This window comes from Scophthalmus maximus, chromosome 11 (genome assembly GCF_022379125.1).
Source record: "Scophthalmus maximus strain ysfricsl-2021 chromosome 11, ASM2237912v1, whole genome shotgun sequence".
NCBI lineage: Eukaryota > Metazoa > Chordata > Actinopteri > Pleuronectiformes > Scophthalmidae > Scophthalmus > Scophthalmus maximus.
In genome coordinates, this window is record NC_061525.1 from 11,536,465 (window position 1) to 11,553,090 (window position 16,626).

Consider the following 16,626-nt stretch of genomic DNA (forward strand, 5'->3'; position numbering starts at 1 on the left):
ATTGGGATTATTATTGTTACGCAGCTATTGTCGATATCCATATGCAGAATCCAACAATTGTAATTAGTTATTAGAGCACTGTATGTGTATTAATCCATGACTGGAAATAGTTTATTTACTCCTGTCAGCTAAAAAAAAAACATCAACAGCCCAGCTGCTCTTTTGTTTTGTTGCCGTTCTTTAGAAATTAAACTTTATGTTTGTAGCCTATTTTTAAAGATTTATATGTGGTGCTGTAGAATGTGAGTACACATCTGTATTTGCCTTTTAAAACCAGATGTATACCTCTGCTAAAACTCAATAGTTTCCCTTCACTGTCAAGAAATCACCTGAAAAGACCAAAACTGAAGAGGAACTGAATGTTCCTCTACCAAAATGAACTACCACTTTATTTTGATTCAATCCCAAGTATGACATCCTGCTCCTGTAAGTACTCACTGGAGAAAATAAAAATAGTCCCAACAAATGGAAAAAAACATGGACGCCATTAACAAAATGTGTTGCATCTATGTGTTCAGAGCTTTTAAACAGCGCATTGTCACCTTTTTCCAAAATGTGCATTATAATCAAACTAATCTTGGTCATTCTACATGAACAGCGACTAATCATTATGACTTAATATCATGAATCAAAATCTGAACGTTATAATCTCCATGATGGTGGCTTTTCTCTATCTGACTGAGTGTACCGACAGTAAGAATAATATCTATTAAAGACCCAGAACTGGCGCCTCTTTAACTGTACAGATCAGTTTGAAGGTCAAAGAACAACAAGGGGAAGAGGTTCTTTCTTCTGATACAAGCTGGACATATTCATTTTAGTCTTTTTTTGTGGGATGGACTCAAGACTCACAATTCCACTTTCAGCTTCTGCAACACTGCATGCTGCAGCTGTACACACCACTGAATACCTTTACTCTAAGTGATGCCTTGTGCATCACAATTACCCACACACAGCCACGCATGAGACCGTGAGTTGACTTTTATGTACATGTGAATGTGGGCTGCAGCGGCAGCCGATGACAGCCTAATTCCCGGGCCGGGCCCCCCCACTGCTGAGGCCCACCATTTGTGCAGGCAGACAAACAGAGATCGGACTGAGGAAAGATGAGTGGGAACCCTCCAAGAACGCTCAGGTTTCTGGGCAATATGAAAAGATTTGTCCAGGGCATTCAGCTCTGACAGAGTTTCCCATGTTCGGCATTGCAGCGGGTTTTTGTTGAAGTGATGGATAAAGAGACGCTCTATCTTTTTCATCTGTGCAAACACAACGGTTACCAGACAAGTTTAGGCCCCTTTAATGGCACCAAAACTACAAGCCGCGTGTTGAACGCTCCACACAATCCGGGGGAAGAGCAGCGGAAAAGGCAGGAAACAGGTGTATAAAAAACAGAAGCGAGTGGAGAGTGAGATGAAATGAGCTGGAGAGAGGGGTGACCTCAGTTTAAAAGGAGCGGGGTATTACAGGTTCTGGGCCAACTGGAGCAACTGAGGTAGCAGAGGGCAGACGGAGCAGGATAAAAAGGATTAGGGGACCTGGAAATGCAGGTTGTAGTACTCTGATAGAGGTCAGGGTGAGCAGCAGTCAAGGAAACAGGGGACTACTGTTGCTGTACTCATTTTGAGTGACGTTTCCCTCACACATACCCGAGGACTGTGGGTAATGGGATGTTGACCCTGTGACGATGACGGCGGGCAAACGTATCACGGGTGCTGCGATGACTCGAACGTACTTCATCTTCCTGCTGATGAGTAACGCTGCTTCAGTCTCCACACAGTTCAATGGATACAACTGTGACGCCAACTACCACAGCAGGTTTCCTGGTGAGAAGACCACAGACACGTTTACAGACAACTTTGTGTCTTTCATTCTGACTGAGGCTATTCACGTAGGCATGATCGGACTTAAGATATGATCGTGTGAGCCGTGGACAGTGTTGGAAACAGTTTGACCTGGTATTTAAATTAGACGTCTGTCAGGTACTTAGTATTTTTCCACATACTTTTTTATGGCTTCAGTATCTATATTGAATGTCAACAATTTACATTGAAACACAAAATCATAAAACGTGACACCTTGTTCAACATTTGACCATCAAACTGGTTCCACTGGGACCAGCAGCAGTTAAAATGACTATAGATAATATATACTGGCTTCAATTTCTGATCCTTTTTATACTTTTTTTTTGTATTTCTACATTGAGGCATTCATATTTTATATTTACACACAATTTAAGATTTTGAATACTCCCGCTGTCTTCTGTCTACTGTATAGGAAAATAATGTGAATGTCAAGGACAAGGAGAAATATTTTATCTACTGTCATCATTGATAGATTAGTCTTACATTGGTTTTTTCAAGTACTGATTGTCATATGACATTTACAATACTACCTCATTAACACAGTTTTTTTTTCATCAAACAACAACAGACGATTAACAAACTTCAGGATAAATGCTATGAATTAAAATGCCTTGCTATTTGAAATGAATCTTAGATTAATCCCAACCATCAAATCAGGCACTATTCGATCCCTGAAATTGCAGGTGAATGTCGGTGTGATGGTAAACGAGTGGAGCCTTGACTCCAGCGTGCGAGGATTGAAGACTTCCTTTCTCCTCTTTCATGTTTTTAACTCTTCCCCTCTGCTTCCTCTGTGTTCCTGCAGGCGAGCGGGACATCAGTGTGTACTGCGGGGTCCAGACCATCACCTTAAAGATCAACTTCTGCCCGGTGCTTTTCTCTGGCTACACGGACGCAGACTTGGCTCTGAACGGTCACCACGGTGACACCCAGTGCCGTGGCTTCGTGAACAACAACACCTTCCCCACGGCGGTCCTGTTCAGCATCAGCCTCAGCACTCTGGAGGCCTGTGGCAACAGCCTGGTGGTAAAGAAAACACAAATACCACAATACATAGGCAACTTTCCTAGTGTTGTTTATTGACCTGGGAGGAGGCAAAGTGACTGGAGGAGGTGTTTCTCTCTGCAGGTGAGCACAGCCTATGGGGCCAATGCCTATGGGAACATGTCTCTGGTACAAATTGGGAACATCTCAGGCTTTATCGACACCCCTGACCCGCCAGCTATAATCAGCTACCTGCCCAGCTTGTTGTATAAATTCAGCTGCAGCTACCCACTGGAGTACCTGGTCAATAACTCACAGCTGGCGTCGTAAGTTGCTGCCAAAATTATTATTTTTTATCTCAGTACCAAAAGAGAGTTTGACCTTTCAGGAGTTATGTGATTTGATATCGAGATTCATTTGGGGGTAGTGTTTTTTTGATATTCCGAGAAGCATTTGTTTTAGGATATACATATTTTTTTGTTGTAATTCCCTGAAATTAGTCCCTGAAAGATAAAAAAAATAGCATTGAAATAATTGCGTTAAACTCTTCACAGCTCCTCTGCTGCTGTATCTGTCAAGGACAGCAACGGCACATTTGTGAGCACGCTGAGTATGATCCTGTACAATGTGAGTTTACGGCCACGGTCATCATACACTATAATTTTCCACTGCAATTCATAAAAATGGAAGCTTTTCATAACGGAAATTGAGTTCATGACCTACATCGTCATTTCACCAAATTTATCCTCAAGTAAGTCTAGTGATATTTCATATTTCTCTTATTGTAAACAACTCTCATGGAAAATTTATGAAAAGTGGTTTCATGATCATTGAGTCATGTTTGTTCTTCCTTTTTATGAATCCATTAACTTTATGACCAGATTTACACGGAGCAGTATATTTATTGAAATATAGTTATAAGTATATTTTTTCTTATCGTCAACAAATCACCTGAAAAGCTAAAAACCAACAATGAGCTGAATTAAAACAAACATGGGCACTGAAGGTTATTTTGACCCAATCCTACATAATGTTGTATGTAGGGTTGGACTGTGTCCGTCTCCCGGACCACGACCTGAGAGACGTTCAGCCTGACGGACGGATTATGTTTATGTTCATGTTTTTATTCCTCTATAGCGAAGAAAGAATCAATAACTTGAAATATTTTCGAGTTGCTTTTTTGTATTTAAGTATTGTCTCATAAGCAAGATCAAATTGTGGAAGCTGGAGGTTCAGCTGCTGGACTATTGGTTTCACATGGGACAGTCCTGTGTTTTTTTGACACATTGATCCATCCATCCAAACAGCCCCCTAATGCGGACTTTGTCTCCTTTTATGCTGATTAATCTTTGACTTCCTCCTTTGCCCCTGTCATATTATACCACCTGACGTCACGTGGCATAAAATGTAACCGTGTTACTGTGTGGAACTATGGGTTTGCATTTTAAAAGTGGACAGTCTCAGACTAATGCATTGTTGGTTCATGTCCTTTCATCGGATTTGTTGACAAAAGCATAAATGTGGAATATCACCTGTCTCATACTTTAAATGCTTATCATTTCAGGACTGTGCCCCTTTTTTATTCTTAATTTCATGTTTTGAGTGGAAAAAAACTTTTTTCTTTATTTGTGTTCCCTGCAGGATTCAACATACAATCAGCCTCTGTCTATTCCAATGGCCGGACTGGCTCTGAAAACCAGAGTATTTGCTGCTGTCAAAGCCACAAACTTAGACAAAAGGTACCAGACATCATGCGGCCATTTACAATTGGATTTTGATTTTTCAGAGGTCAGAAATCTTCACAGAAATACTGCTCATGTAGTTCATTACAACAGCAGCAGCAGCAGCAACCACAACAACAACTTCAGAGAAGTAAAGATGATATTTTGGCCAATCACTGCATCTTTCCCACCATCATTTTTATAGAATTGGTCCTTTTTTCTGTGCTTTGCCTACATTCATTGTGCCATTATGTTATTATTCTAAGTGAAGGCGCCAGCCTGCAGCAAAGAAAGACTGATTTGTATTTTCCCATGTGCAGTTAGATCTGTATCCTTCATGCCATCTCACAGTTTTGTCTCCCTGCAGGTGGAACATCTTGATGGACTACTGTTACACAACCCCCTCAGGGAATCCTAATGATGAGCTCCGCTATGACCTTTTCTTTGGGTAATCTTGCTTTTTTCCCCCCCTCAAGATGATGACTTGATGAACCACAAAAGAGAGTCATTACCTATTCAGGTCCCCCAAATGGCCTATGCTCATGAATGCTACTTCTTCTCCCCTCTCCGAGTGCTTAAGCACACATCTAGACATCAAATCGGTCATTTTCAGTGGCTGCATGTGCGGTTCATGTCTTCATGCATGTGTATGTCTCCTTTGACACAGCTGCTATAAGGACCCGCAGACGACAGTTTTCGAGAATGGGAAGAGTCAGATGGGGCGTTTTTCCTTTGAAGTTTTCCGTTTTGTCAAACACAGAAACCAGAAGATGTCGACTGTGTTTTTGCACTGCGTCACCAAGCTTTGTCGGGCCGACGACTGCATCATGCTCATGCCAGTAAGTGCAAAAATAACAAATCTCAGTTTGTGGCTCACTATGTGTCCCTGATATCTGATGACATGATTGGCAGATTTGTGGGCGGCGGCGCAGGCGAGATGGAGAGGAGAGTCCCGTGTCCCCACCAGCAGCATCTGGGAACGCAGTTATCACTGCAGGACCAATCATCACCAGGAGTGGTATGAAGAATAAACTGACTCTTAAAAGAATCTGACATTTTGGAAGACAAGATTATTCGGCATCTTGCTGGGAGTTAGATAAAAAGATTGATACCACTCGCAGGCCCGGATAAACAATGCAGAGGCCCCTCGGCACAAACTCTGCTGCAACATGAAAAAACATTTCTCATTTTTAATGTTGTGGCAGATCGGTTTACTGCACTTCTGTGGCCCATTGTTTCAGGACCACCAGTAATGTGATTTATTTCACCATTTCTATTATTTTCTATGACCTCATGGCTTCAATAAGTCAAAAATATACTGACACACCACAACAACATAGTTTTAATGTTGTGGCTGATCAGTGTATTTGTAACCTGTATCGTACATGATTTCCACCATAACACCACACATCTTGGCATAGAGACACAATGATACAGTTCTTATCCTAGTACTCACCCCAGCACCAACTTTTTTTGTAACCAGACATAAGAGTATTCACACCCCAATGCATACAGCACTTTATAATCTATTTGACCCTAAATGAGACCACAATTTACAAAATGAACATAATGCTGGATTAGAAATTACCCTTCTTCTCACTTGATTTATAACACCAGTAAAAGTTAACCTGAGGAGTTTATGCTCTCATCTCTCTTATCTTACCTTCAGACACAGCATCACTTGCCATTACCATGTTTTTCAAGTCTTTATGCTAAACTAAGTTATCCGACAGCTTGCTGTGTCTATATATTTAAATGATGAATATGAAAGTGATCAATCTTTTCATCTAACTCGCAAGAAAGCAAATAAGAGTAAGCTTATTGCCCAAAATGTCACACATTTCTTTATATTTAGATAGGTTAATGAATGCACACTGACTCATGACTGATGAACACTTTTGAAAATCATTTTTCAGATGAAACTCCTGCCAACAACTCCAAGATTGGTAAGATCCCTCATGCAATGTTACAAAAAGAAAACAAGGTTTTAAATATCACCTTGACTAATGATAGACAATACCTATGGAAATGGATTATTTAAGGCAACAACAACTGAGATTGAACTTCTTGACAAAAAGAACAAAGGAAAAAATGTCAGGTAATGTTAAACCCACGACAAAGAACAAGTCACTTTTAAGCTTCTGCTTTTGTTCATCGTTCCATCCTGCAGCATCCGGAGACTCCTCCCAGCCAATGAACCCAGTGACCAGTGCTCTGATCTCAGGCGTGGTCATCCTGGGCGGGGTCAGTGTGGGCTTCTTCCTGCTGTCACTTCACCTCCTGCAGAAGTCCCGCCTCCCACTGAGCTCGACCTCAGGTGTTTGGAACCCCAGCTTTAAATGAACTAACACTGTTCACAGTAACATCTTTGGGTAATTCTTTCTACTACAGCCCGTGATTTACAGGGTGATTTCGCTGTTTTGGGTTCAGGGTCAAGTTCTTGTGACATGCTTATTAGTTGCTAACTGATACTTGATTATAGGTTACGTGGAAGAAAACATGACAATGAGGAACAAGGGAGTAATATAATATACAATGAGATCAATAAAGTTCCATTTGAAAAGTGTTCTCAGACTTTGGGCTTTTGGCCTCAGACACATACACATGACACAAATGTATGATTGTGTCCATAGAACAAACTTGTTTCCTAAAAAACACAAAGAGCTGAACATAGTTTAAAGCATTTAAACAATACATACAGGTGTGACATCCACAAATGATTAGATATACTGTAACAGTATTGATAATATGCACTAAGTAGTAAAACTGGGAAATTTTAGAGGAAAGGAGAAATTGATTATATTCTTACCAATAGAAGTTACAGTAATGGGAGATGAGATGATGAAGTTTGGGACAACCTTACATTTACTGTGTGAGCAAAAGCATTTAAATAATAGTTATTGAGTTCTTTGTAGGATTGCCTATTTTGGATCCACAGCTCATTCACTATGGAGAAACCATCCATTGCTGGGTAAAAAAGTATTTGTATTTTACATCCCAGAGTAAAAATGAGGTGTGTAAGCTGCAGAACAATGTTGAGCTGTTCTCCTTTTATTACTCTTTAATTGTACTTAAAGGGCAACGCTGTTACCATACCAATGTTGTTTCCCATTCAGTTGGTGTATTTACAAAAAACAATCAATAACTTATTTTCTTCTTTCCTCTGAAATGCCAGATCACTCCTGCTACTATTCTCTAGTGATCGTGTTTTCTTCCAATGTACTTACATTTAGGAACTGGACAGTATTTAACTAGGACCTGATTCATACAACGAAATGACACTGTAAATCATTGACTGTTTGATTAAGTCTTAACCTTCTTTGTACTGACAGTATGTTGAACGACAGACGTAAACATGCGATACTTGTTTTTTGGGTCGTGTGTATTTATTCCCTTCGATACCTCATTGTTTTTGTCATGTCATGTCTTGTCATGTATTGTTTAGAAAAGGCTTTGAAACAAACAACAGTTATGTTTAATGTGTTGCCTGTTTTAACAGATGTTATCCTATTTTGTTTCTACAGTTATTAAGTGACTTAATCAAAAAAGAAAAATTTGATTGAATGTATAGTGTTTTATGTATAACTGTGTTTAGCATTGATGGCAGTTTAACCCTGTTTAATATTAAAATCAGCAAATAAGCATTATGCAGTCTTTTGAAAAGAAGAATGTGGATTTATTGTTGTATGATTCAATACTGTCTCTGCTGCAATATCAAGTTTCAAAAATATGTTTCAGATGTAAAATATGAAAATTCCATTCTGGCTTTAAGATATGCTGTCAGACTTGAACTGATCCAGGTTCACTTGTGAAGAGTTCAGACATGAAATGCAGGGTTTATTCTTCATCAGAAGATGAACACTAACTGACCCTATAAGGGCAGTTCATCCATATAGTAAGTAACTTAAAGTTGAATTAACGTGTACACGAAAGATCAAATTATGCAGAAATTCAAATATCAAATTGAACCTGTTATGGTATTTCACCCACAAGTACAGTCATATGAGTATTATCCCAAGAAAAAAAATGATTCAAGAAATATAATTTCATGATAATTATACAAATCATAAATTATATAATCAACCTATTACACATTTTTGTTCCATTTACTGTTGAGTGACAACGGGTGATTCTGGTTTTCTGAGGTAAACAGTAACATCAGTTGGACTTGACGGGTGGAGAAAACAAACTCTCTTTGTTGTGTAGCTGAATAAACCACTGACAAACTAAGTAGAACATCCAACCTAAACTTACTATCTCGTAATTACTGACTGTCTAATGACACTTATTTGTATTGTGGGTAATAAATAAATCTTTATGTAGGTTTCATGATGTCTCTCCGATGGTTTCTCTGACTACGATGAGGTTTTTCCAACGTCACGGCCTTGTGGGTGTCCAATGTCCAGGAAAATGAACAAAAAACAGGAGCTCATATGATGACTGCTGGAATTAATCTTTCAATTTGTGCCACATTGATTTTCCCTCCCAATGACCTATATAAATTTCTGCTGGGCTGCAGCCGCGTCTCACCTGTCTGACTCTGCGGGTGTTTTTGTGACCCCGCACGGCTCTGCTGCATTCACCACTCTTTATCACCCTAATCCTTCATTTCAACAGGCGTTTTGTGATGCATTCAGCGTCCACAATGCCCACAGATAACTGAAATGAAAAAAGAAATGTTACCCCCCCCCCCCCCCCCCCCCCCCTCACTCTCTCTCTCAGTTTACTATCAGCGATAATTGATTACACTCTCCTCCCACGATGGAAATGGAGCTGGGACTTGGCTTTCAATGTTGAAACCAAGTTCAGGTGAGCTAAGACCAATGAAAACATACTGCCGGTGAGTAATACACATGAGGGTGTGTGTGGGCGAGAGGACAGAAAGAGTCTTAGCATGTTTAAGTGCACACGTCATGACAATAATAACGTGTCCTAACGTGTGGTTTCATATGTTTTACAAAAGGTTGACTAAGACACCCATCCTCCAACTTGACCCCGATCAGAGTCTTCTTCCCAGGTGGCTCACCTGACAAGATCAGGTTACCGGGGGGTCATTCAATTTTTTTTCTTTTAGCTAAACTACAACATGAAGCGTGAATTGTACATGACGCACGACAGCTAAACATTATGTGAGTTTCTACTTTGACTCGAGTTACGCAAAGCTCAAACATGATAAATGACAGTCACGCTGTCTAACAAGATTGTTGATGATAATATGTCACTTATATTATTAGCAAAACAACCTATAAAAGATATTTACTCCTAATCCGTCAAATCAATAGCCATCCAGGTTACACTAACATCAACACCTCAGAAGACAACAGGTCCTTTTTGGTCCATTATGCGTGAGGTCCCAGGTGACAATGAACTATACATGCTTACTTTATTAAGTTTCATATCAGGCAAATGGGGGCTGCATTTCACAAACAAAGTCACAAAGCCTTCTGGACTTTGTTAAAGCATGTTACTTTGAAGGGGACTGTGTTGGGTTACCATCATTTGCCTCCAGGAGAAGGACCACGGTGCCTCAGTCACAATAAGTGAATTGTTCGCACAAACTGAAGCAGCCCCAGTAAAGTAGCTTTGACCCTGTTTCCATCCAATCCCAAAACAGTGTTGTGACTGCTCAAAGTTCAGGTTCACCATATAAAATGAGCCCACTCCTCTCTTATCCTAAACCAGCAAAGACACTGTGGAGGTAAGGTCCTGAGATAACATCGGGCTAAGGTTCCTTGATTGACATGCAGCTCTGGATATAAGCATTTTTTTTCAAATCACCTCCATGGATTTACAAGGATATCATCTGCATTGTACCGGATTTTCTTTTAGGATTTTCTGTGTCTGACATCTGTTGTGTTTGCCTCAGCTTTTTTTTCGCAGAGGGCAGAGTTGGGAGATGGCTTTATTCAGCTTCCTTATCCTGACATCCCTGTGTATTGCGGGCCGAGAGGCCCTCAGCCTATCTGACTGTGGAGTGCATGCCAGACGACCAGGTAAGACCTCCATTCTCACTGTCTGCTTTCGGACACAAGGGGTCATATGGATTTTGGGTCAGGTGTAGGCCGTTGGGGTAGCCATATTGATTTTAGTTCCAGTTCAGATCACACTTGAAAAAGTCCTATTTACACAGGTAACTATGTCCAGTGGAAAAGTAAATCTTAAGACAGGGACAAGAAGTTAAATATTTCAAATTTTAGTATCTGTTAGTGCTTTTTTTTATTTTATATATTTAATTGTATTTTTGGCTTTTCAATCATTTCTGCCAATGTAAGCATTGTATTTTTCAAAAAGGATTTCTTGCACTTCTACCATCTGACTAACTGGTACAATTCTAATGAACGAACTTTGTCTGTCAATGACAAAGCATAAAAAACCATTGTTGTTGTCATCAGAATACACAGATATTGCAGTGATGTGTGGCACATCTGCCATCAACCTCGCTATTCAAATCTGCCCGGCGATCTACACCGGATACAACGAGAGCTTACTGATCCTCAACCGGATCCGGGACAACTTGGACTGCGAGGGGACGCTGGACACGTCGGTGGCACCTCCTGTGGTGAGATTCAGCTTCCCCATCAGAGAAGGAAACGCCTGCGGGAGTAATTTCTTGGTGAGTATGGTATCAATAGAGTATCTTTAATCCAAGTCTTGAGGGACGGTGATGATGGGGCTTGTTAAAATTCCGCAGAGGAGAGTCAGAGCAGATTTAGGGAAACTGAAAAAGGAAACTGAATGCTGTGTTTTGGGCCGAGCAAGGGGAGGTGGGAACGAGAGCTTTCAGGGCTGAAAATAAAGGATTTTTTCAGACATACACCAGATTGAATCAGTCTGCTCTTGGCTTAATGCCACACAGATAGATGCAATTCCATCAGCCTCCTCTCTGAGAGTGAGAAAGTGATGTGATTTCATCACTGCAGCATGCTGAGTTAAAAGACGCTGGCCTTTTTCTCCAAAAAAATCATGTTTCCCCTAAATAATTCCTCAGACCACAAGTGCACCAGGGACAGGAATCTTCTCCGACTTCTCCAACATCCAGTCGGTCAATGTCAGTGGCGTGGTGCGATCCTTCGACCCCACCATCGGGAGCATCACCTACAACGCAGAACTCAAGTATTACTACTCGTGCACTTATCCACTGGAGTATCTCATTAACAACACCCAGGTTGATGTGTAAGTGTATAATTCTAATGTGGAAAACATGCGTTAGCTCTTCACACATTTTACTTGTGTGACAATTGTGATCTCATGCCTCTTTTTCTCCTCGCAGGTCGTCCTCCTCCATTGCTTTGAAGGACAACAATGGAAGCTTCATCAGCACTCTGAGCATGGCCTTGTACAAGGTGCCACCTTACACCTGTTGTGACAGAACCAATGAAACATCAGTTTGGCTTGATGTGTAACTATAGAAGATCAATCTTAGGTAACCGTTTGTACAATTCTTTTAATCTTAATTTTTATCCTTCTCTTCCTGTGCCAGGATCAAAATTACACCACGAGCCTTGTTATGCCTCCTCTGGGTGTCGAACTGAGAACAAACGTCTACGTGCAGGTTGTTGCATCCAACCTGACATCACAGTAAGAACTGTTGACATGTCGGGTTCAGACCTGGACCTGTATTTATCAAACTTTGAAGTATTACAATTAATGACTGCAGTACATTAACCGAGGTACTACTTTCAGATACTTGCTATGAAATATTGTGCTTTTTACCCCTCATATTAAAATGAGAAAGGCATTTTAGAATTAAGATTTTTAGTCTCAAGGAGAAGTAAACAAAAGGTTTTTACTTGTATCCTGCACTAAATTCTATTTCATTGCAGTTTAATTAAGAACAGATCCCAGACGTTGGTCATGCATGGACACTGATAGCTGATTGATAGCCATATAAAAAGACCTTTTCCAACTCCTAGTCACCCACCACACCATTGTGTCCTGATAGACTGCAAATTTGAGGATTCCACCTGTGACCTGGAGTCTCTGACTCGTTGCTGGGGACCTCATTCTTTCTCCACAGGTACTTTGTTCTCCTGGACCGGTGCTACGCCTCAGTGTCTCCGCAGCCCTCCAACTACACCTTCTTCAATCTCTTTGTCTCGTAAGGCACCAAAACACCCACAAACTTTGCCTGCTTTTATGTAACTTGTGAGTTTCTTCCAGTCCCTCAAGGCCTGATAATGAGTTTTGTCTCTCGGTCCAGCAGTCCAGCTTTAAATTGAAACCTTTGCACATATCTGCAGGTTGTCCTGTCTTCCATGACATAATTAAACCACAGCTAACTCTGGACTTAAAGGGAGCCCTATAGTCTAGATTCCTTCTCTGCCTTTCTATCATTAATACACTGCTTGTATGTATCCGTGTGATGTGCAAAAGGGGCACTTGTGAGGTTCGCCTTTTATTGAAAGGTGCTCCATAGATCCGATGACCACCATGCTGGAGAACGGGGATAGCCAAAAGGCCCGCTTCTTCTTCCCGGCGTTCCGCTTTGTCGAGCAGCAGAACCAGACCATCTCCACCTACTACCTGCACTGCATTACCCGGCTCTGCGAGCGCAGCACCTGCGACACCTTCAAGGTAGGAAGCGCTGCATGCATTTCGAGCAGAATTCTCCAGTTCCAGCCAGATCCTCCTCAGCTCACGTCTCTCCACTTGGTCTGATCCGCAGCAATGCAACCGGAAGAGGAGGAGCGTGGAGACCACCGTCTTCCAGGAGAGCATCACCGAGCCGTCCGTGCTCACGGTGGCTATAAAGGCCAAGACAGACAGCCGTACGTCCCCTGTGTGTCCTTCTCTCTGTGCAAATGAGTTCTTAAAGGAGTCAGACAAAAGATCGTCACACTGTAATGACAGTTACAAGTAATAATGTTTCTGTATACCCGGAAAATCTTTCTATAGACACTGTCAAGTAAACTCCCGGGAGCAGAGCAAGTCTCACAGAGAGAAACATAAAACATCACTCAGGCGGCTGTGTTTAAGTATTTAAGCTTGAAACCAAAAAACATGTAAATGGCCACAACATGGGCACTTTAACACAGATATGGGAGTAATCATAAAAACTATTCTTCACAGGAGAAACAGTTAAAAGAACCCGCCTTTTTAATCTGTTTTATTCATCTAGTTATTGAAGTTTCACCAAAATGTAGTTTTACACATGAAAATCCCTAACTTTTGCTCTTCTACTCTTTCTCACAATACATGTGTTAATCTTACATCATTCTGGCAAATATTTTGGGAATAACCCAAATGAGAAAATATGAGATGAAACGATCCGTTATAGTGAGATACTGACCTCGTCCGTCTTTCTTGCAGCCATTCTCTCCAAAGAAGAGGGTAAGTGTGTCATTTATTGACTTGACTGACATTTTTGAAATGTTCTACTAATCAGCTTTCTCCAGAAATGAAATCATTTCTTATCTGCAGCAAGTCATGATGCCTTCTTTGTTGTCTGCTGTTGAATGAAGCACCCCATCATGGTGTCACTCTCATTTGTGCACAGCGCTGTCTGGTGGCCAGACCGATGGCAGGGGGGCATCTGTTGGCCTGGGAATTGCTGTGGCCATCCTCATCGTGATAGGCGTGGCCGCCATTTTGATGGCGGTATCTTTTTATCGAAAACTGAAGCGGCTGAGCTAGCAGCAGCCCATCATGCTGATGGCCGGTGGTCAGCGCAGGCTAGATGACATAATGAGTTTGACAGGGTGACATTCACATGCTGGTGGAGGTGCATAATGTATGTACGTAGGACTCTGATGTACTGAATCAAACTATTGATTGGAGCACTTCATGTTTCTGCCCGACCCCTTCACAGACTGCTGCAAGTTATGGAAGGTGACGTCTGTATAATGCATCCATTATGGTGAGGAAAGAAAGACAGAATTCCTCATAGAAGAGCAAACTGTCGTTCTTCTCCTTTGTTTTTAGTACAAGTAAAAAAAGAAGAAGATATATCGAGTTTATTTTGATGAAACACAGACATGACAGTGGCATCAATCTTATTGTCCAACTCTTGTCACGAAAACAGATATGCATATTTTCCAAAATGTTGAACACAGCAAAAAAAGTTAAAATCTGGTACAAATTTGGTACATTGTCGGTATGTAAATATAATTTGATTCAAGTACTCAGACTTATTGTTTAGTCGACCCAACATCCATAGATAAACATCTGCATCTGTGTATGAATCACAAACACGAAAGACAACTTCCACCTATTGATGGGTTTACGAGCAGCGCATCTTATTTTTGTCCAAGCCATGTTGCATGTTGACGTAGAAACTTTTGTAATTAGTTCAATTTTGGATGCAAAATGAATGAGACGTTACTCTGCAGTCTTCTGTCCTTCATACTACATGACCTTCTAAAAAAATATTAGGTATCATATGCATATCATATAGCATATGCATCGATATTAAGAGAATGAGCAAGTCAATGTGATTATTTATTTATAGAATTTGCTTGTTTGAAGGATTTACTCAAGCCTGTATAATATCAGGGGAATTTATTTAGTTGTAATAAAATGTAAATGTAAAAATGTATCATCGGCTGTGGCAAATGTTCTGAGAAAGTTTGTATATTTCCACAAAATGCATGATTTCTGCTGTGTATATTCGTGCCATTTTTTTGGTCACACATGCGTTATCACTATTAAACCTTGCAGGATATGAAACACAAGGTTGTGTCTTCCAACAGCAGACACTCACCTGCAGTCATACATACACTGAGCAGGCTGTGAAGCCAATGTTAGAGTGCTTTTCACAGTCCACATGAAACAGTCCCTGAAGACAAGAAGACTTTGCTTGTCTTCAGTTCAGCCCAGTAGTGTAAAGTAAATGAAAAGGATTCATTCACAAAAGTTGGTATATCTGGCACGCACACACACACACACACACACAAACAAACAAACAAACAAACACACATACACACACACACACACACACACACTCGTGTGCTGTTTCATAACATGGAGGAATGTAAATCGTAGAAAAGGTGGAGCTGTTCAGTTTTCTTCAGTAGTATTTTACATTCATATTTTCAGGAGTTCTTCTTCACTTTGAGCTTTGTGTTCTCTGCTTAAGTTTGAACTGGGGCTTTGAGGAGAGCTGTTTTTGTAACGATCCTCCACTAGAGGGTGTCTAATAACCATCTTTTTTAATTTAATATTTTCAGGGCTGTCCCTGCTCTGTACCTGCCCAGTGTGCAGTTAATTAATTAATCAATATTGTGGATTGTTCAGCCTCTAGCTAATCGGGGCGGTGAATCAATATATCAATTTCTTAATGTTTTGATCAAATCAGAATTAGATTTATTTTTTGCTCTTACATCACCACAAGCGTATTTCTCTTCAATGGTAAGTTGTGCCAGCACTCTGAAAGGCCACTACCCCTTTATGTCGTCACTCAACAGAACGACTGAGTGACCCAGCAAAAAGCCAAATGTCTTCTTGTGTACATCATAAAAAGAACAAGCAAGGCAATCTGCTGGCTTGACAAATGATCTAATCATGAGTTCCTGTTTTGCTAAGTAGGCCATGACAAACTCCATGACAAGACGACCCACTTTGAAACATAAGGGGGATAAATCAGCTGAGCTGGAAGCTAGTGCTCCATTAGGACTGCAGTTACTGTATGTTCAGGATAAATCACCGTTTGTGAGTTGTCTCTAATTTAATTAAAAAACAGGGATAAACTCACGCTCTGTCGCTCCCTAATGGTGCGGACATTAACCTTTGGAACCAGCTGTTTTGCCCTCTAAAATATTAATAGCTATGGGGAAAACAGTGAAGATCCACTAAAGATCTGAATTGGATTTGCTTATGATGCTCCTGACAACGCATATTTTATTGTATCGTATCACATTCAAATCATCTCACGTTGTGATACATCATTGTGAGCAGCATTTGTATTGCTGCCATAAAAACTGTGTTTATTTAAGACTATTTTCTCCAAAAGACATGAATTCTGTCATTGAGGATGAAATTGTGCTTTTTTTTTTATACCAGCCCAACGTTTTGTTTTGTCCTCAGCTGAAAGAATAATTGCCCTGTCATTTCCATTCTAATTA

At 40.6% G+C, this 16,626-nt stretch overlaps 2 protein-coding genes across 2 annotated transcripts; both read left to right on the plus strand.

Moving 5' to 3' along the window:
* The first annotated feature begins 410 nt into the window (after positions 1-410).
* zpld1b (zona pellucida-like domain containing 1b) lies at positions 411-7,439 on the plus strand. Its single transcript, XM_035623084.2, has 12 exons — positions 411-426; positions 1,077-1,211; positions 1,662-1,823; positions 2,668-2,888; positions 2,991-3,172; positions 3,401-3,473; positions 4,488-4,585; positions 4,935-5,015; positions 5,235-5,406; positions 5,480-5,585; positions 6,484-6,513; positions 6,738-7,439. The coding sequence occupies exons 1-12, from the start codon at positions 411-413 to the stop codon at positions 6,908-6,910; spliced, it is 1,449 nt and encodes a 482-aa protein (XP_035478977.2). The 3' UTR covers positions 6,911-7,439.
* A 3,535-nt stretch (positions 7,440-10,974) lies between these two features.
* Positions 10,975-15,173, plus strand: si:ch211-229d2.5 (zona pellucida-like domain-containing protein 1). Its single transcript, XM_047335771.1, has 8 exons — positions 10,975-11,180; positions 11,556-11,740; positions 11,838-11,910; positions 12,048-12,145; positions 12,585-12,665; positions 12,973-13,141; positions 13,233-13,335; positions 14,064-15,173. Exons 1-8 carry the CDS (start codon positions 10,980-10,982, stop codon positions 14,198-14,200), a joined length of 1,047 nt encoding a protein of 348 aa, XP_047191727.1. The 5' UTR covers positions 10,975-10,979; the 3' UTR covers positions 14,201-15,173.
* The last annotated feature ends 1,453 nt before the right edge of the window (positions 15,174-16,626 follow it).

Coding starts and splice junctions, on each gene's coding strand:
- si:ch211-229d2.5 (XM_047335771.1), top strand. CDS start 10,980: ATGTGTGGCACATCTGCCATCAACCTCGCTATTCAAATCTGCCCGGCG. Junction 12,666..12,972: donor TTCTTCAATCTCTTTGTCTC/GTAAGGCACCAA, acceptor TTTTATTGAAAG/GTGCTCCATAGATCCGATGA. Junction 13,142..13,232: donor GCACCTGCGACACCTTCAAG/GTAGGAAGCGCT, acceptor TCTGATCCGCAG/CAATGCAACCGGAAGAGGAG.
- zpld1b (XM_035623084.2), top strand. Junction 5,016..5,234: donor CGCTATGACCTTTTCTTTGG/GTAATCTTGCTT, acceptor CCTTTGACACAG/CTGCTATAAGGACCCGCAGA. Junction 5,407..5,479: donor ACTGCATCATGCTCATGCCA/GTAAGTGCAAAA, acceptor CATGATTGGCAG/ATTTGTGGGCGGCGGCGCAG.